The following is an 18,973-nucleotide window of genomic DNA, read 5'->3' on the forward strand; positions in this document are numbered from 1 at the left end:
CAGTGGGTAAGAGGAGACGATTCTAGCCAATGGCGGGGTTGCAGGAGGAGAAGCGTCTGGCCAATCCCAGGGCGAGGGAGGAGCCGGGCTGAGCCTGCGTGGAGAGAAAGCTACGCAAAGACTTTCTCAGGAAGTGGCCGCTGCGCACGTGGGGCCGGAAGGTAGGTGTGGGGTTACGGCTGCTGCTGTTCTCGCCGGGCCCGGTGCTCTGCCCGTGTCCACACTCCCCAGCCTGGCTCGGAGCTGGGGTAGCGTGCGCGGGTAGGAGGCCGGGGTTTGTGCAGGCGTGCCGGGCGTGGTAACTTGGGGGTGAAAACTCCAGCAGAGCTCGGCCCTTTGGGGGGGAGGGGGTGTGAAGTGGGGGACCCAGCCGCGGGCTCCTTGTGTCTGAACTGGGAAACACTCTGAGGCTGGTCGGGAGGGCTGAGGGTTTGGGGAAGATCTTGAGCTAAGTGGTTTCTGGGAAGCGAGATTTGAGAGCTCAGAAACGAGTTACGGGGGATGGGGTTTAACCAGAGACACCTTAGAACGGGGAGTGTGTTAGATCAGTGGTTCTCAACCTTCCTAGACTACCCTGTCAGGAGGCTGATTTGTCTTCCGTACCCCCAAGTTTCACCTCACTTAAAAACTCCTAGCTTACAAAATCAGACATAAAAATACAGAAGTGTTACAGCACACAGAAACATTGCTGAGACTCTGATTTTTACCATATAATTATAAATCAATTGAAATATAAATATTGTACTTATATTTCAGTGTATGGTAGATAGAGCAGTATAAACAACTCATTGTATGAAATTTTAGTTTGTACTGACTTCACTAGTGCTTTTTATGTAGCCTGTTGTAAAACTAGGTAAATATCTAGATGAGTTGAAGTACCCCCAGGAAGCCCTCTGTGTAGCCCCAGGGGCACATGTACCCCTGGTTGAGAACCACTGTGTTAGAGAGACAGAGACAGGTAGTTGGAAGAACTACTGTCCTAAAGGAATCACCCCTGAGTTTGCCATGCCATATGAGTAAATGTGTGTGCGTGGGGTCTGTTCTGTTTTCTTTTATCTCATTTTCCTTCCTTCCTTTTCCTTTACTTACCCCACAGAGTGAACAGTACTATGGGGCGCAAACTTGATGTACTGAGGAAGGAAAAACGTGGCCCAGGGCGCAAAGCCCGCAAACAGAAGGGAGCAGAGGTAGAATTAGCCAAATTTCTTCCGCCAGGTAAGTGTCTTTGTTTCCGTATCATTTTCTGCGCGCGCACACACACACACACACTCACACCTGTAAGGGCTTCTAAATAAGGACAGGTTTCAGAGTACCAGCCGTGTTAGTTTGTATCCGCAAAAAGAACAGGAATGGCACCTTGTGGCACCTTAGAGACTAACAAATGTTACTACTTTGAACCACTTAAATCCTACTGTCTGTATTTAATAAAATCACTTTTTATTTAGCAATTTACTCAGAGTATGTATTAATACCTGAGGGAGCAAACAACTGTGCATATCTCTCTCTCAGTGTTATAAAGGGCAAACAATTTATGAGTTTGCCCTGCGTAAGCTTTGTGCAGGGTAAAACGAATTTATCTGGGTTTAGACCCCATTGGGAGTTGGGCATCTGAGTGCTAGAGACAAGCACGCTACTGTGAGCTGTTTTCGGGTAAACCTGCAGCTTTGGGACAAGTGATTCAGACCCTGGGTCTGTGTTAGAGCCAGACAGGAGTGGCTGGCTCAGCAAGACAGGGTGCTGGAGTCCTGAGCTGGCAGGGAAAACAGGAGCAGGAGTAGTCTTTTGCACATAAGGACATCATCCTATTGTTTGTCCTCCTGTTACCAGTTTCTTAATTTTCTGTTATCTTTGTTTGTTTCTAGCTACTGATAACAGTGGAAACAAATTATCCAGCCATGCTCGAAAAAGGTGTGTACAAATACACAAATTATTTTCTCCTCTAGAGTGGATAGAATCCAAGGCACTATTTGCAATCTGGCAGATCCAAGTCAGAGTGCTGTGATGGGTCAGAGGGAGTTGTTAGGCTCTCTGATGTAAGAGGGTTTTTCTGTTCATTTATTCTTTTGTTCACTTGTCCGTATGTTTTCAGGGCTGCAAAGAGACGAATGGGGTCAGGAAAAACCCAAGCTAGGAAAAATCTGCTTCAGCTAAAGAAGCCAACAGATAAGGGGGGAATGGATGGCACCAGCACAGGTATGTGTTTAATGAGTTGACTTCAATCATTTAAAAGCATTTTTCTAATGAAGAGTTCCGGATGTTCTAAGTTCTTAAATCTCACTTTCATCCCCAGCTGTGAGCAGAGCAGGAGTCTGGCATCGCTTAAGTCATTTTAAGCAGTGGACGTCTCTTTCTACTGCCCCCATCTGACCTCCAGAGTGTTGTGGGCATCTTTAGTAGCTAGGGTTTTAAACACATGCATTGCACAGGACTAAGAAGTGCCTTGTAACCACCATAACTTAATTTTGGCTCAAATTAAATTTTGTAAAACCTGGGTTTTTAAAACTGTCTCTCCTCAGTAACACTGGGAACATGCACATCAGACTTATTTTCTGCTTTCTATGCTGGTTCACCATAAAATACAGCTTCAAATGCAATGGTCACAGTCCTTGACCTCAGGGTGCACTGAAGGATCTGGGAATTTTTGGGGACTAATCCAAAAGTGTAGAGAGAAATCTTCACAGAATCCAAGAACCACTTAATAATGAGGAGAATGAAGAGTTTGTATTTACGGCAGTGCCGAAGAGTATGTCTACGCTGCAGCTGCGAGTGAGCCTCCCAGCCCAGGTAGACAGAGTAGTGCTAGCTCTGCTCATTCTTGCTTGCTAAAAATAGCAGCATAAACATTACAGCACAGATGATGGCTCAGGCTAGCCCCGCAAGTCAGAGCCTGCCCGCCCTCCTGGGTCTGAGCTTGGGTGGTGGTCTGAGCCTCTCTCCGTGCTGCAGTGTGTACGCTGCTATTTTTACTTGAGCCTAGGCTGGCAGGCACACTCCCAGCTGCAGTGTAGACATACCCTAAAGGTCCCAACCAAGATCACAACCTCATTGTCCTAAACGCTGCACTATCATAATGAAAGGCACTCCCTGACTCTGAGATTACAGTCTAAACAGATAAACAAAAATACTGTGACCCCCATGTCACGGAGTATTGGGGGACTCAGGGCCCTGCACCCCCGGCTTCCTGCAATTCACCATGACTCTCAGCCAGCCAGTAAAGCAGAAGGTTTATTTGGATGACAGGAATACAGTCCAAGACAGGTCTTGCAGGCACAGACAACAGGGCCCCCCTCAGTTAGGTCCAGCTTGGGGTCCCAGGGCATCCCAGCCCACCCCCCTTTGGGGGGTCAGAGCCATCTCTGCCTCCCAGCCATCTCTCCAGCCCGCTTCCAACACTCTGCCTTCAGCGACCCCTCCCACAGCCTTTGTTCAGTTTCCTGGGCCAAGGTGTCACCTGGCCTCCAACCCCTTCCTGGGTTCTCATGTTACACGCTCAGGTATTCGCCTTCGGGCAGTCCACCATCCCCCAATGCAGACTATCCTAGCCACACTCCCCTGTCAGCATTCACAGACCACAGTAAGAACAGTCCCAGTTCGTCACACCCCATTTTACATTTGGAAATTGAGACAGGTTCAGAGACACACAGTCTATGGTGATGTCAGGAACTGAACCTAGATCTGCAGAGTCCTAATCCAGTGCCACCTTCTACAAGACCATCCTTCCCTTAACTACTGTAAACCTCACTATTTTCCATTACAAGTATAGGACATGCTTTTGTGACCTGCCTTCACTAATACAAACTCCTACCACATCATATATTTAAAAAAAAAAAAAAAAAAGGGGGTTTTCCCCCTTGGAAAAAGGAAGGAACAGAGAAAGGAACTACATGTAACCAATGTTAGCTGCTCTACGTAACGCATTGTGAAAGGTGCTCTGGTGTTATGCTGGTAGGTGTAGTATAAGAATCTAACTTGGAAATAAGCAAGAGAAATATCATAACAAATAAATAGAATTTAAAAAATTCAGTATTAGACCTGTGAAAAAGGGATGTGTATCATAAATCTCCATTGACTGTATGTCAGGAAACTGAAGTACAGAGAATTAACTGGCCCTTCTAGCTAGAAGTTAGAATGCAGAATTCCCAGCCCTCTTATTTTGCAATGAACAGGACAAGATGGTTTTGAGGGTTGTTGCAAATCATTAACCTTTTCTTCTGCCTGCAGCTGCAGAGCAGCCATCCCCACAGAAAGGAGGAAGATCCAGGGGGCCAGCAGAAGGAGCCTCTCGGCACCCTCAGCTTGGGTGCAGTGACAGATGCTCACTTTCGCTAACTCCAGCCAAGAGATCACAGCCTGCTGGGGATAATGAAGAAGAGCGTTTGGAGTCCAGTGAAAGTGAGGGAGATGAGGATGTAGATGCCTGGGAGAACATGGGGGATGACGGGAGCAATGAGGAGATGGTGGATGATTATGGAGCCTCGTCCTCGGAGGAAGAGGAGGTAGGAACTCCTGACTTTCATGTCACAGTAAACACTTGAGACTTCCCCAGCTGGGGGTAGTATGGGGCTCATACATCATGACCTTATCACTGAGATGGAGGATGCCTGGGGTGGGTGGGAGGAGTTGAAAGGCTTTATCCCCATGTGAGAGAGACCTCAAGAGTGGAGATGGGTCCAGGCATAGAATACTTGCTCCTGCCTTCATCTGCTGCTGGTGCTATCACATAGAGTGAGTGGGTTTTACGGGGCAGGAATGGGGGTGGCAGGGAGCTGCCATCTGATGCCATAGTTTCATTAACTCTCCCATGACTCTCTTAGCTGCTGCCCATCGAACAAGCCGCCCGGAAGCAGAAGTCTGGCAGGTGAGGGTTTCAGGAGCTGGAGGCCAGCAGGTTCTCTGCTACGCTGTGGTGAGGCTGTCTCTTCCATCCCCCCACATTTCTAGCATGCCTAGATTCCAAGGCCAAAAGGGACCACTGTGGTCATCCAGTCTGACCCCCTGTGTTAACACAGGCCATAGAACTTCTCCAAAATAATTCCGAGAGCATGTTCCTTAGACAAACATCCAATCTTAATTTAAAAATTGCCAGTGGTGGAGAATCCACCACGACCCTTGCTAAATTGTTCCAGTGACTAAATATTCTCACCATTAAAATGTACTCCTTATTTCCAATCTAGATTTCTCTAGCTTCAGCTTCCAGCCACTGGGTTGTGTTATGCCTTTCTCTGCTAGGTTGAAGAGCCCATTATTACATATTTGTTCCCCCTGTAGGTATTTATAAACTGTAATCAAGTCACCCCTTAACTGTCTCTTTGAGGCTATGTATTTAGCTTAACAATCAATAGAAAGCAGGTTTTATAATCCTTGCATCATTCTCATGGCTCTTCTGAACCCTCTCCAATTTATCACCATCCTTCTGGAATCGTGGGCACCAGAACTGGACACTTCTCTGTGGCACTTCTCTCCTTACTTGCGGGGAGGGAGAGGATGGAAGGTTCTCATGCTTAAATGCAAACCCTTCCCTCTCTTGTGCTCAGGGAGGGCCTCAGTGAGGATGACAGTGAAGATGAAGAGGAGTGGGTGAGCAGCCGAAGCAAGGGGCAGGAGGAAGAGGAGGACACGGACCTGCAGCTCAATATGGAGATAGATGAGCAATTTGTGTTACCCAGTGGTGAGGAGATCGAGAGAGAGAATATCCTTCCCTCTAACGTGTGTGGTGCACATAAGCTGTGTACGCAGCACAGATGAGCACCCACACTCTTGCACAGAACCATGTTGGGTTGTACGTGTGTGTTGCATAGCGGAGGTGTATTGGTTATGATAGGCTGCACTAGTGTATCACAGGAGCCATACCACCTGCATGTGTTCGATTGCGCTTGTGTGTTATTGGGGGGAGAGGGGAACTAGCACACTCCAGCATAACAGCAGAGGCATTTGTGATGCCATATGTGTAGCCTGAAAGTCATACTCTAGAGGCACCTGTGCATTGCATGTCATGGTATGCACACAATATTCACATTTGAGCAATGCCCAGGGTCGCGTGACTCTTCTTTTTCTTGATTCCTTAACTGCCTCATTACCTGCTGAGCCACCTGACCTGCACCTCGTTCATCAACGTATCAAGGACAATGTGGAGGTGCTGCAGGACTTCAGGGTGAAGCGGGAAGCAGGACGTGCCCGGCAGGAGTACCTCACATTGCTACGCCAGGACCTTGCTGCCTACTATTCCTACAGTGACTTCTTGCTTAAGAAGCTCATGGAGCTCTTCCCTCTCCCTGAGGTATGAACCCCGCCCAGGTCCAGGTATGCTTCTGGATTCATCCAGCCTACATCCACACTGACTGGTGTTCACCCGTCTGCCCACCCAATTCCCAGATACGGGCCTGACTTCCTTGCCGCCTTCGCCTGTTCTTTATCTCATTTTCTTTTCTCCCCTTCCTCCCCTGGAGAATAGCTACAGTACCTGTATTTAAGAAAGGGGGAAGAAAGTAACCTGGGCGATTACAGACCTTGTAGTCCGTGGTAGGCAACCTATGGCACATGTGCCAAAGGCAGCACGCAAGCTGATTTTCAGTGGCACTCACACTGCCCGGGTCCTGGCCACCGGTCCAGGGGGCTCTGCATTTTAATTTAATTTTAAATGAAGCTTCTTAAACATTTTAAAAACCTTATTTGCTTTACATACAACAATAGTTTAGTTATATATTATAGACTTATAGAAAGAGACCTTCTAAAAACGTTAAAATGTATTACTGGCACGCGAAACCTTAACTCAGAGTGAATAAATGAAGACTCGGCACACCACTTCTGAAAGGTTGCCGACCCCTGTTGTAGTCTGACCTCAGTAGCATGCAGGGCTTTAGAGCAAATTGTGAAGAAAAGAACAATTAAATTTATCTAAATAGATCTAATATTCCTGGGCTTTGGTAAAATGTTTGACACGGTACCACATGGGACATTGTTAGTTAAATTAGGAAAGATGGGGATCAGTCGAACCATTATCAGGTGGATAAGGAACTGGCTAAAGCAGAGAAGGCAACAAGTTGTGCTGAAAGGTGAACTATCGGACTGGACTGGGGTTACTGATGGAGTTCCTCAAGGATTGGTTTTGGGACCTCTCATATTTTAATATTTTTATTAATGACTTTGGCACAAAAAATAGAGTGCTAATGAAATTTGCTGCTGCTAAAGTTGGGAGACATGGTCAATACAGAGGAGGTTCAGAATATTATACAGGAACAGGATGACCTTAAAAACTGGAGTAACAGAAACGGGATGAAATTTAATAGTACAAAGTGCAAGTTCATGCACATAGGGTCTAATAAGAATGTCTGCTATAAGCTGGGCGCTCATCAGTTGGAAGCAACAGAGGAGGAGAGCGACTTGGGTGTATGGGCCGATCAAAGGTGACTGAGCCACCAACATGATGCGGCTGTGAAAAAGGCTAGGATGTGAGGCGAGGCATTTCCAGTAAAGATAGGGAAGTATTAATGCCATAATACAAGGCACTAGTGAGACCTCCTATGGAATGTTGTGTACAGTTATGGTCACCCATGTTCAAAAAAGATTAATTTAAACGGGGAATGGAGGGCTTATCTCAGGGGTAGGCAACCTATGGCACGCGAGCTGATTTTCAATGGCACTCGCACTGCCCGGGTCCTGGCCACCAGTCCGGGGGACTCTGCATTTTAATTTAATTTTAAATGAAGCTTCTTAAGTAAATAAGGTTTTTAAAATGTTTTACATACAACAGTTTACTTATATATTATAGACTTACAGAAAGAGACCTTCTAAAAACATTAAAAGGTATTACTGGCACGCGAAACCTTAAATTAGAGTGAATAAATGAAGACTCGGCACACCACTTCTGAAAGGTTGCTGACCCCTGGCTTATTTTATGAGAGGAAATTGGAAGAGTTTGGCTTGTTAGCAAAACAAAGGCTGAGGGGATATGATTGCGCTATTACACATACATAGGGGGTAGACACCAGGGAGGGTGAAGAGCTATTTAAGTTAAAGGACAATGTTGGCACAAAAACAAGTGGCTATAAACTGGCTGTGAACAAATTCAAGCTGGAAATTAGAAGGAAGTTTCTAACCATCAGAGGATAGGTTCTGGAACAGATTCTAGAAGTTATGGGGGAAAACAAGAGTTGGACAGATTTATCAGTGGAATTATATGGCGTGGTGCAGGTCTCAGCAGTCCTGGAGGTTCCTTCTGGTTCATGTCAGATGTTTCTGAAATCTCATGCTTCAGGATTTCAGCTGGTCAACTGCAGGGGTCAGGAAGGAACTCCCTCCCTGGCAATGTATTCTGTGTGTTTTTTTTTTGTTGTGGGTTTTTTTTTTTTCTTCTTCTTCCCCCTCCTTCTGAAGCATCAGAGATGGCCACAGCTGGAGAAGGGGCAGTGGACAGGGTGAGCCAAGGCTCAGAGGTGGTATTGATCATTGTGTCTCTGGTGCTTGGCTGACTGGTTCTTGCTACATGCTCAGGGTCTAATTGTTCACCTTATGTGAGTTTGGGAAGGAATTTTCCCCCAGCTCAGATTAGCAGTGACCTACCAGGATGGAGGGTTTGTCTTCCTTTGCAGCATGTGAGTGTGCATCATTTGCCAGGATTATCTGGGTATATCTCCCGTAATTGCTTCCCTGCCACTGCACAGGCCTCAGGCATTGGTCATCTTGGTTCCCCCGTTCTCTGCTTGTAGCACACAACAGTCTAGTCTCCTGACAGTTGTAATACTTTACTCTAATTTTGGTTGTTGGGCATAGCATGCAAGTAGTGGGAGGGGTTGGTGGTCTGTGATGTACAGGAAGACAGACTAGGTGATCTGGTGGTGCCTTCTGGCCCTAAACTCTGACTCTATCTCCAGCTGGTCAACTTCTTAGAATCTAATGAGGTTCCTCGCCCCATGACGCTTCGTACCAACACACTGAAAACACGGCGACGAGACCTGGCACAGGTGAGCAAAGCATCATGGTCCCTCAACCTCTGTCCCAGTTATGGAGCAAAGATCTCACCCCTCTGTCTTCATCCTTCAGGCTCTGATTAATCGCGGTGTGAATCTTGATCCTCTGGGGAAGTGGTCGAAAACTGGGCTTGTTGTCTACGACTCCTCTGTGCCCATCGGTGAGAAACTGACCCTCCCTTCACAGGGCTGAGCTGACTGACTCCTTTTTTAGCTGCTTTTCCTCTTCTCATGGCTCTGTTCTTCACCCCTCCTCTCTTTCTCTCCCCTCCCCTCCAAGGTGCCACCCCTGAGTACCTGGCTGGACACTACATGCTACAAGGAGCTTCCAGCCTCCTCCCTGTCATGGCTCTGGCCCCCCAAGAAAATGAACGCATCCTGGACATGTGCTGTGCCCCAGGAGGCAAGACCAGCTACATAGGTACCTGACTGGGGGGAGGGGGAGGGAGGGACCAAGGCTCTGGAGTTTGGGAGGAGAGCCTGGGGGAAAGAGGTCTGTGGGGACACCTGGGGGCAGGGAAATAGGGGGATGGGTTGCCTGGTAGGAGGGAGAGGCAGTGAGGGGTCCACTGGGGAAGGGGAGGGGGGGTTATTCCTCCTGCTGATTGGGAGGGGGTGGGGCTGCACATTGTCTGGGTCTTGATGTAACCTTCATCCCCTGGCAGCTCAGCTGATGAAGAACACAGGTGTGATCCTGGCTAATGACAGCAGTGCTGAGCGGCTGCGCAGTGTGGTGGGGAATCTGCACCGTCTGGGAGTCACCAATGCTGTCTTGAGCCACTGCGATGGACGCCAATTCCCCAAGGTACGCAGCCACTGGGTAGTTTCATGTTTGCTGTGGCCATCACAAGGCTTCATGGAATCCAGCTGTGTTCTCCTTGACTGTGTGCAGCGGGTGGGTGACTCACAAGAAAGGAATGCACATGGGGTGGGGGAGAAGGCAATGGGGCATCTCTTCTCCCCACCCCCTTCCCCTTTTCTGCTGCTGTTCTGTTGTTCCCCTTGTTGTCCTGTCAATGGAATTGAGGCCAAGACCTCTGTCTCTCCACCCACCTCTAGGTGCTGGGTGGGTTTGACCGTGTCCTCCTTGATGCTCCCTGCAGTGGCACAGGTGTCATCTCCAAGGACCCAGCTGTCAAAACCAACAAGGTGAGCAGCCTGGGCAGGGGCGGCTCAGGAGAAGTGGGAAGGAGCTTGGGTGATTTGTGGTGTAGTGCAGGGGTTCTCAAACTTTTTCCTTCTGAGGCCCCCCCACAACATGCTATTAAAAATTCCATTGTCCACCTGTGCAACAATTGTTTGTCAGTAGATTAAAAGCCAGGGCCGAGCCGGTGTTAGGGGCTAGCAAGGAGAGCGATTGCCCAGCCACAAGGGGCCCCACCAAGCTACGTTGGTTGGGCTTCTGCTTGAGCCCTAGGAGGAGGGGCTTGGGCTTCAGCTTTCTGCCCTGGGCCCCAGTGAATTTAACATTGGCCCTGATCTCTGGTTTATTTTGGTGGACCCCCTGAAACTTGCTTGTGCCCCCCCCACCCCCCCACCCTCCGGAGGGCCTCTGGTTGAAAACCCCTGGTGTAGGGTACAGAGTGAGATGTGAACTTGCCTGCAGGCTATGGAAGAGCAGGGCTTCTGGACTCTTGTCCTTGCACCAAGATGTCTGGACCAGAGAAACCTGAAGAAATTGACCTGTCTCCCTCGCGCACACTGTTCTGGGACCAGATTTAGGGGTAGAAGCCCACCTGACTCCTGCTACCTCACCACTGGTGGCTCTTGCTCTCATCACACCTCCATTTGCAGCAGGCACAGAGGGTGCAGTGAGCTAGGCCAGGGGGAGGAGTGGATCAGCATAGCTCAAGTGTTCTAACCCCCTCTGTGTCTCTCAGGATGAGAGGGATATCCTGCGTTGTGCTCATCTGCAGAAGGAGCTGATTCTCAGTGCTATTGATTCAGTCAATGCTGCCTCAGAGACAGGGGGCTACATAGTGTACTGTACCTGCTCCATCATGGTGAGTTCCCTTTGGGTGTCAGGCAGCTGGCTCGTGTGCTGGGGGAGCTCTCATTCAGAGAGTCTCCACAGAGTCTCTCTAATGCTTGGTCTCTCGCAGGTGGAAGAGAATGAATGGGTTGTGGATTATGCCCTGAAGAAACGCAATGTTCGCTTGGTGCCCACAGGGCTGGACTTTGGCAAGGAAGGATTCACCAGGTGTGTGTTAAGTCTCTGGGGGCTGTGGGGAGGAGGGAAGCTTGCTCTGTTTTTAGCCCTGAGATTTCTATTGGGAAACTAATATTTCCTCTTCTCTCTCCCTTCAGGTTCAAGGACCGTCGCTTCCACCCATCCCTCAAATCCACACGGCGTTTCTACCCTCACACCCACAACATGGATGGGTTCTTCATCGCCAAGCTCAAGAAATTTTCTAATGCCATCCCTAAAATGCAGAAAGGTAACTGAACTCCAGAGCTGCACTATGCTATCTTGTTCATGTACAGTGCTGGCTGGTTTGGAGCAGCAGAGAGCTCTCCATCCAGGCAGCACTGCTTGCTCACCACAACATCTTCTGCACTTTCCTCTCTGACTCTTGTTTCCTCTTCTAGATGAGGAATCTACTGTGGAAACAGCAAGTTTAGCATCTGCTCCGGAAGTAGCTGCAGAGCCACAGCTTAAAAGGAAGAAACTTGAGAGGTTGAAAGTCACCGTGGGGCAGAAGAAGCAGCAGCAGCCCCCTTCAAAGGGAGGTTCTGTGCAAAGGCATAAGAGGCCCTCTCCCCGGCATCTAGGAACTCGGCCACCTGCCAGGAAGCAGCATAGAGTGCACCGGAATAGACAATAAGAGCGACTGCCTCTCTGGGCTTTGGTGTCTGATTCCATGAGAGTTGCAGGGATGGGGCATTCTCCTTGAAGGCTGAAGGTCAGGGACTCTCCAGATTCCACCCATGTAGGGTTGTTTTTTGCCATCTTGTGCAGTGAGTGTCTGGGACAACTATTGCCCCTATAGAGGGAGCATTTTTTTGGACTTTATTCTTGCAGCCCAGTGTACTTCCCCCAGCATGGGGTTGGGGTACTGGATTGATAGATCCTGATTCATTAAAGATTGATCAAACTCTCTCTCCCCCTGCATGTCTAAGGCAGGAATTTATTTCAATGTAGTGTAACTGGACCCTGCAGTAAATGTTCAGGTGTAGCCATTTGTTCTTGTGCTGCACTGTGGCCTCTCCCTCTGTACTTGGCTTCCATTGTTCTGTCCTCCCATCACTCTCCCTAGCTGCCTCTTTGCTTTCTGTCCTGCTCTTATTCTGACCCTCCCGTTTCCCAATCTTCAGTCACTTCACTCCTCCTTCCCAAACCTTTCCCTTGTGCCCCTTTCTTTCACTCCTGGGCCAGTGATGGGGGCTGCCCTACAGCCTGGGTTTTGTACAGTTTGGTTGCCTCTTCACCCACCCTCTGGCTGCTGCGGCTCAGTAAGTGGGGCTAGCAAAGGATGGAAGGGAATTACTTCTGCTGAAAGGCTATTAACCTTCGTTCAAACCCCGGCAACTGCCCTATGCCTAGTACATGTCAGCACAGCTCCCTGTGCTCTGGAAGCCCTTTTTGCGAGTAGCCCTGCAAATGGGTTCATGCCTGAAGAGGGGATAGTAGCCAGTTTTTCCCATCACAGCAGTGAGCAGGCCTTGTTTTGGAGGCAGCTTTACTAGTAAACTTCCTTTCTCCACACTGATAAGCATAGATAAGGCTGTCCAGCCCCCGCTCCTATATATCTGAAGTAAAGTCTTCTTCCTGCAGGAGCCTGGCATACAGGAGCCCTGAGCTTAATTCTCATTGCTGCTATTGCCTTGCTCTGCAGCTTTTGGTGAGTTCCTGCCCTGATTCTCATCTCTAGCCTTAGGCTAGTGGGAGGGACTGACCTGACAGTGGGTGATGAAATCAAATTCATCCAGGTCTGAAGTGTCCCTCTCCCCCTCCCCTTCCCCACATACTGAGACTTAAACAAATCAGTCTTCCTTTAGTGCCCTGTGGGATCATCCTCTAGGGCTCCTAGCACCTTAAGGAAGGGGGTTCCAGGACCTTCCTGTGGGGAGATGACCCATTCACCAACATAATACACCCCTGTAGTGAGGCGGCCTGGCTCCCAGTCGCCCCTGCGAGGGACAAGTCAGAACAGCCGCCAGAGTGGGCAGGGTCACCGCCACCTGTCCCCGCCCCCCGGAAGTCAAGGGGTGGGACAGGAAGTATAAAGGCCCGGCCCCAGCGCTCAGTTGCCATCCGACCACAGGAGAGGACAGACACTGGTGTCCGAGCTCCTGCTGGGCCGAGCCTGCCCCGAGCCCGGTATCCTGAGGAGTGGACTGAACTTCCCCTCACCGAGGGTCCAGAGGAGCCGCCCAACCTACCCAGCGCTTGCTGCCCTGAGGAGCCCATGATCTGGGACACAGCGGACGAGGCTAAGGACGTGCAGGTACCCATGGAGGAGGAGATGGGAAGTGGCCTGGGGATAGCAGACCCCGTACCCATGTCAGTGTGTTGCGGTCAGGATCACCACTGACCCAGCAGCAGACTGATTGCTGCTGACAGGGCCCCGGGCTGGAACACAGTGGAGTGGGTGGGCCTGTGTTCCCTGCTGCCACCCCACCCCGGGTGGCAGTTTCTTCCTCCTCCCCTACCCTCAAGCCAATGCTCAGCCCCTGCCTGAGGGCCTGAGCCCGGGACTACTGGTTGCTCGCGACCCTGCCCCGACTTAGGGCTTGGACCTGCGAGACTGATCTGTTCCCCAGCCTCATGTAGTGAGGCGGCCTGGCTCCCAGTCGCCCCTGCGAGGGACGAGCCCCGCCCCGGACGTCTACAACCCCTCAACAGTAAGTGGGTCATGAGTTCCAGTTGGAGCTCTCCTGGGTTAGCTCCTAGTTGCAGTCAGGCCTGTGTGGATGGCAGGTTCCTGCTGAAGTATAACAAGATTTTAGCTCAAGCCTTGGCTCTCACCTTTGGTTCCTGAATATCTGTCTACATCATAGACTTGCCCTTGGGGATTCAATGCCACTATGATGAGGAATTCAGCTTAAATGTCTAAGTCCTGGTCTACACTATATGCTCACGTTGGTATAACGTCGCTGAGGGGCGTGAAAAAGCCACACTCCTGAGTGATGCAATTATACCCACCTAACTCCTGGCATAGGGGACCTGACTCCCAGTTTTTCCTATCGATATAGCTACCGCCTCTTGGGGAGGTAGAGTCCTGTGCCAACGGGAGAAGTTCTACCACCCATGTGGGTAGCATCTTCACTAAGCGCTACACTGGTGCACCTGCAGTGCTGTATGTGTAGACAAGCCCTCAGTCAGCACCAGGGCCGGTGAATCTTCTGCACCTACACGAGGTGTGGCATCTCCTCCAGGAGACTCCTTGTTATCCTTCAGGTGGGCACTTGCCCCCCTGCCCCCCAAAAGGTCTAAACCTTTGCCAGCTTGTGTCCTTTTCATATGTGTGGCTCCTAAAGGGTCTGCTGTGCACTGATGGAGCCTCAGACTCTCCTGGCAAGATTGGGGGGGGGGGGGATGGTTTTGCCCAAGGTCACAGTTCAATATGGGATCCAACATTTCTAAGGCCCAGCCTGCTCTGAATTAACCCAGTAGAACTCTTTCCTTAAAGAGCTGGGAATCAAATGCAGATGGCCTGATTCCACTAGGTAACTGAGCTTCTGCCTGCCCAGCTAATTACTGAATTATCTCCCCTCCTAGACTCAGAAATGTGTGTCTGCATTTGCCAGCAATTTCTGTGCTATTGTCACTCCCACATATTAAACCTGACCGTTACGAATCCCTTGGCTGTGACTCTGGTTCCTCTTGGAATGCTGAACAACGGAATGAGGTGAGACTGAGCAAAGGGAAAGGAGCTGAGGAGACAAAAATAGTCACTAAATCTAGTAGAGGATGACTTCCAGATCTCTTATATAAACTGCTCGAAGGCCAAGATTGGTTTAGAGAAGCAATTTCTTGATACCTTAAGTGTTTCTTGGAACAGTTAGTGCTTGAGCAAGGGACGAGGCAGTTAAAATTTAAGTGACATACATGGGTTTGTTCAAGAAGTAGCTGTAGTTGAACCATTAAGTAATAGTGACCGCATTATCAGTGAGATTTAACATCCCCAGGGGAGGAAAGGTCCCAAAGCGAGGTATGGTGACATGGCACTGTAGAAAGGGAGATTTTAATAAAATGAAGCTAGTCAAAAAGGCTGTACCATCAAATGTACAAATCCTTGGGTTCATCAGGGAGGCTACCCAAGCAGCTACCATAAGTAGCAGGATAACCCCTAAATAAGGCAGGATGGCAAAAGGGCAAGGGTCAAAGGTTGATTGAGCCAACCAGGCATCCTTCCAAAAATGGAAATCCAAGCCCTGGAAACCAGCAGAAAGGAGCTGGAACTGCAGCAGGTAGAAGGAAAGTACAAATAGCCAACCCCTCACCAGTGGAGAACATTTTTCAGTGTATGTTAAGCAGGGAGACGGCCAGGGAATGGGGGGATATGCTGGACTATCAAGAAACAAATTAAGGACTGTCAGGATGGCCCTGCCTGGAGTGCCCTCCTGCAGTAGTCCACAGCATTCTGTTTCCTTCCCTCAGAGTCCCCAGGAATAGTCCAAACATTCTGTGTGCAAATAGTCCTGAGGAGTTATTACAACTGTTACTTGAAATTGGGCCAGCTAATAAGCTTAGGGAGGACTAATGACCCACCAGAGTTTGGCAGAAAGCAGCACGTTTATTATACTGATAGCTAAGCACAAAAGAAGTGGGGGGAGGTCACACTCTTGCTCCCAGGAGAGGCACGGCACTGGAGATGTCAGTATCCTTCAAGGTAAGTGTCCCACAGCACAGCAATAGACGGTGCGATGAAGGTAAGTCTTCCCGAGGCACAATGAAATGCAACACGGTGAACCGCTGGCCAGGCGGTCCGGGCGAAGGGCCTTTATGGGAGATATAATCCTGTGAGTGCACTCCTGAGCATATGTCCCCTTCCTCTTTTAAGGACCTGCTCCTCGTGGCCTGCGACTAGAGATGACTTGGCTGCGTCTGGTTGATCACACTCCACCTCGGACAGTGTCCATGCATTGGGTGTGTGAGTGCTGCCTAATTGGCGTCCCAGACACTTTGTCTACCTGGAAGCTCTTCTGATATTCCAGCTGTTCAAGCAGCCCCTTCATTTCAGGGGGGAGGGGGAAAGCCACTTTACAGATATTCAAAGAGGGAGAGGAGACAAAGGGGGGTGGGGGCTGTAACGGACCTTTTGAACATACAGGTTATACAGAGCATACAGATCGCTGCTGCTCCTACAACAACAGCCACCCCCATGCACATAAACCATACCCCAAGTCTCATAGCTGTAGTCCAGAGAGCACATCGCATAGAGTCCCAGCGTCTCTCAGCATGCCCCAGCTCTCTAGTGTAACTTGTGTCCCTCACTACACCTCAAACCCAGGCTTCAGCCCTCTTTGGCTCAAATAGCCTGCAGGCATATTACCTCTGCTGTTCTTCACCTTTAGCCATCTCACATGTTCTCTGGTCATGGCTCTCTAGTAGGGCCGGCGCAACCCATTAGGTGACCTAGGTGGTCATCTAGGGCGCTACAATTTGTGGGGCAGCGACCATGGCGGTATTTCAGCAGCGGGACCTTCTGCTGCTTCTGTGGGGGGCGGCATTTTGGGGCGGGACCTTCCGCCGCCTATGGCGGCAGAAAAGCTGGCGGCACTCCTGCTCTCTAGCTGAGGAAGGCCAGCCAGCTAGCCAGCCCTTCACTGGCTTCTTAGCTTCAGCCTCCCAGCACTGACTTTCACTCTTGAAAGTCAGCAGGCTAGCCCCTCTCCTGGCTTCCTGAGAAATCCCCCTCTTTCCCCTGGAGGGCTTGTAGAGAACTCTGAAGCTTTCCACAGAGACTGCCAGCCCTAGCTCACCAGGTCTCCTTCCTCCTAGGTTTTCCCTGGTCCTTTGTAGCCCTGCTCTCTTAATTGTACCTGTTCTGCCTGGCACAGGGGTGGTAGACCTGTGTCATTTACAGGGGCCAGCCATGCTGTGATGAAGACATTGTGGAGATGCATATCATTTCTTTGGTCAGTCTTTACCACAGAGGATGTTACAAGATACCTGCTGTTTTGTGGTAATAACACTGAGGCTCTGGCAAAAATTGAAGTTGCAAAAGAAAAGATGCTGGAGCAAACTGAAAAATGAACAAGCAACTAGTTAACTGGAGTGGATGATGGGTTAAAAGAATATTGTAAAGGCTGCAAAGTCAGGAATACATAAGTTAGAAAGTGTCATAATTAAGGCTACCTGTGTGACTTTAATTTGCCCTTCCCCCTCCCTTAGGCTGCTGCATTATGGTACAGTCTTTATGTATGTATGTGTGATCACATACTATTATTTCTATAGCATTCCTTGCCTCATTCAGTGCACATGATGGACCTGTTCTGTGTGGCGAAGGCAACTGCTGTCTGTAGGACCCCGTCTTATTTGTTGCAGAAAGGATTTCAGGGAGAGAAAGGGTGGTCTCATGGCAGCTGAATACTGCCCTGGAGAGTTTTATTCTTGCCTCTATGTGAGGCTGGGCAAGTCCCAGCAACCAGACTTTTCACAGGTGGTTGCTAATTGTGTGCTCACTTTCTGGGTCTCATTTGCAGAAGTGCTGGATTTTGACCAGTGTAGCTCTAAGTACTCTGAAAAATCAAGTCCTCGGTATCTCAAATTGGGCATCTAAATTAGTGGGCACTTCTGACCTTAAACTCTGTGCCTTAGTCCCCATCTGTAAAAGGCGGATAAAACCCCTTTACAACAGCCCTGTGAGATGAAGATAAAGTAAAGTTTGTGAAGCATTTGGCTATTATAGTGATGAGAGCTGCAGAAAAGCCCATGAGGAAATACATAATTTTTGTCTTCAGAGCAGGGTTTGAACAGTGTGCAGTGAATGAGGCCTGGGGCTGTACATTGAGTAACATAGAGTAAATAAAATATATAATCACTGCTCATTTAGTGAGCACCATCCATGCTGTGCACTGAATGAGAAATGGGTCCTGTGGGAAAAACAGCATGTGATCATGTCATTAAAGACTGAATCTCCAGTTAGCAGGTGGGGAAATGGAGGCACGGGGATTAAGTGACTTGCCCAAGGTCACTCAGCAAGCCAGTGGCAGAGCTGGACATAGACTCCCTGCCCCCCAGTTCCTCCGAGTCCCAGTCTCGTAAAGGTAATCTTCAAAGAGCATAGTCATAAAGGCAATACTCAACAGGTGAGTTAAACAGCCATTTTGGGGTGGGAGAAGAAAAACTGCTATAACACCAGCATGTCATTGCATAGACTAGCTGCATACACAAAATCTCAGCCAATCATCTGCCTAGCCATCATCAGCTGGCGACTCGCTGTAGGCACCATGAGGGTGGTGACCCACGTCTGGATGGATTTGAAAGTGGATAAGGTTTAAGGGAGAGGTTCCCCTACATTTCAGGGGCAGCAGAGGAGAAAGCACCCAGGGCTTGTGGGAGAATCAAGGCTTTTGTTGGCGAGAAGGCAGGGGCTAGATGTCTCAATAATTCATAGGACAGCGCGGTAGGATAGGACTATACTGAGAAGAGCCTTGGAGGAAAAGGCAGATTATCTAGCTCATCACTACCTCCTGCAGGGCTTCTTGCATCTGGTGCTGGCCACTGCCAGAGACAGGATATTAGGCTAGAGGGACGAACCACTAGGCTGCTCCAGTCTGAAAACCAGGGTGTGCCCATGATTCCTCCCCTAACCCCGCGGGAGCTGTAGAACCCCTCGCCCAAGGACAAAGCCTGGACCCGTCTCAGGTGGGGCACGTGAATGAGGCGCCCCCCTCCCCGGAGGATTTTCTCTTCACCCCGCGCTCCTGCTTTGTGCCTTGCTCCGACACTCTCCCCATCCCCCTTTCCGGCTTCTACGTGCAGGAACCAGCCTACCCCACCAGCGCTTCTGCTGCATTCCCGGACCCCTCCCATCTGCAGCGGAAGCTGCTGCCCT

General features: G+C 49.6%; 1 protein-coding gene across 2 annotated transcripts; it reads left to right on the forward strand.

The window, feature by feature from the left end:
- The first annotated feature begins 94 nt into the window (after positions 1-94).
- NOP2 (NOP2 nucleolar protein) lies at positions 95-12,070 on the forward strand. 2 transcript variants are annotated; one of them, XM_054042049.1, is made up of 17 exons: positions 95-161; positions 1,097-1,215; positions 1,863-1,908; positions 2,090-2,193; positions 4,222-4,496; positions 4,815-4,858; positions 5,535-5,689; positions 6,078-6,277; positions 8,871-8,960; positions 9,040-9,127; positions 9,247-9,387; positions 9,632-9,771; positions 10,026-10,115; positions 10,847-10,969; positions 11,069-11,166; positions 11,274-11,404; positions 11,556-12,070. In XM_054042049.1, the coding sequence occupies exons 2-17, from the start codon at positions 1,110-1,112 to the stop codon at positions 11,789-11,791; spliced, it is 2,067 nt and encodes a 688-aa protein (XP_053898024.1). In that variant the 5' UTR covers positions 95-161; positions 1,097-1,109; the 3' UTR covers positions 11,792-12,070. The 2 variants fall into 2 exon arrangements, with proteins under 2 accessions (XP_053898024.1, XP_053898034.1); XM_054042059.1 differs by lacking the exon at positions 95-161 and adding an exon at positions 184-261.
- Positions 12,071-18,973: the final 6,903 nt, after the last annotated feature.

The sequence above is a fragment of the Malaclemys terrapin genome, chromosome 1 (genome assembly GCF_027887155.1).
Source record: "Malaclemys terrapin pileata isolate rMalTer1 chromosome 1, rMalTer1.hap1, whole genome shotgun sequence".
In the NCBI taxonomy this organism is placed as follows: Eukaryota; Metazoa; Chordata; order Testudines; family Emydidae; genus Malaclemys; species Malaclemys terrapin.

Bases quoted from the DNA above. Each gene is read 5' to 3' on its own strand.
- NOP2 (XM_054042049.1), top strand. From the start codon at position 1,110: ATGGGGCGCAAACTTGATGTACTGAGGAAGGAAAAACGTGGCCCAGGG. The intron at 9,772-10,025 runs GTACGCAGCCAC...ACCCACCTCTAG, and splicing joins ATGGACGCCAATTCCCCAAG to GTGCTGGGTGGGTTTGACCG. The intron at 10,116-10,846 runs GTGAGCAGCCTG...TGTGTCTCTCAG, and splicing joins CAGCTGTCAAAACCAACAAG to GATGAGAGGGATATCCTGCG.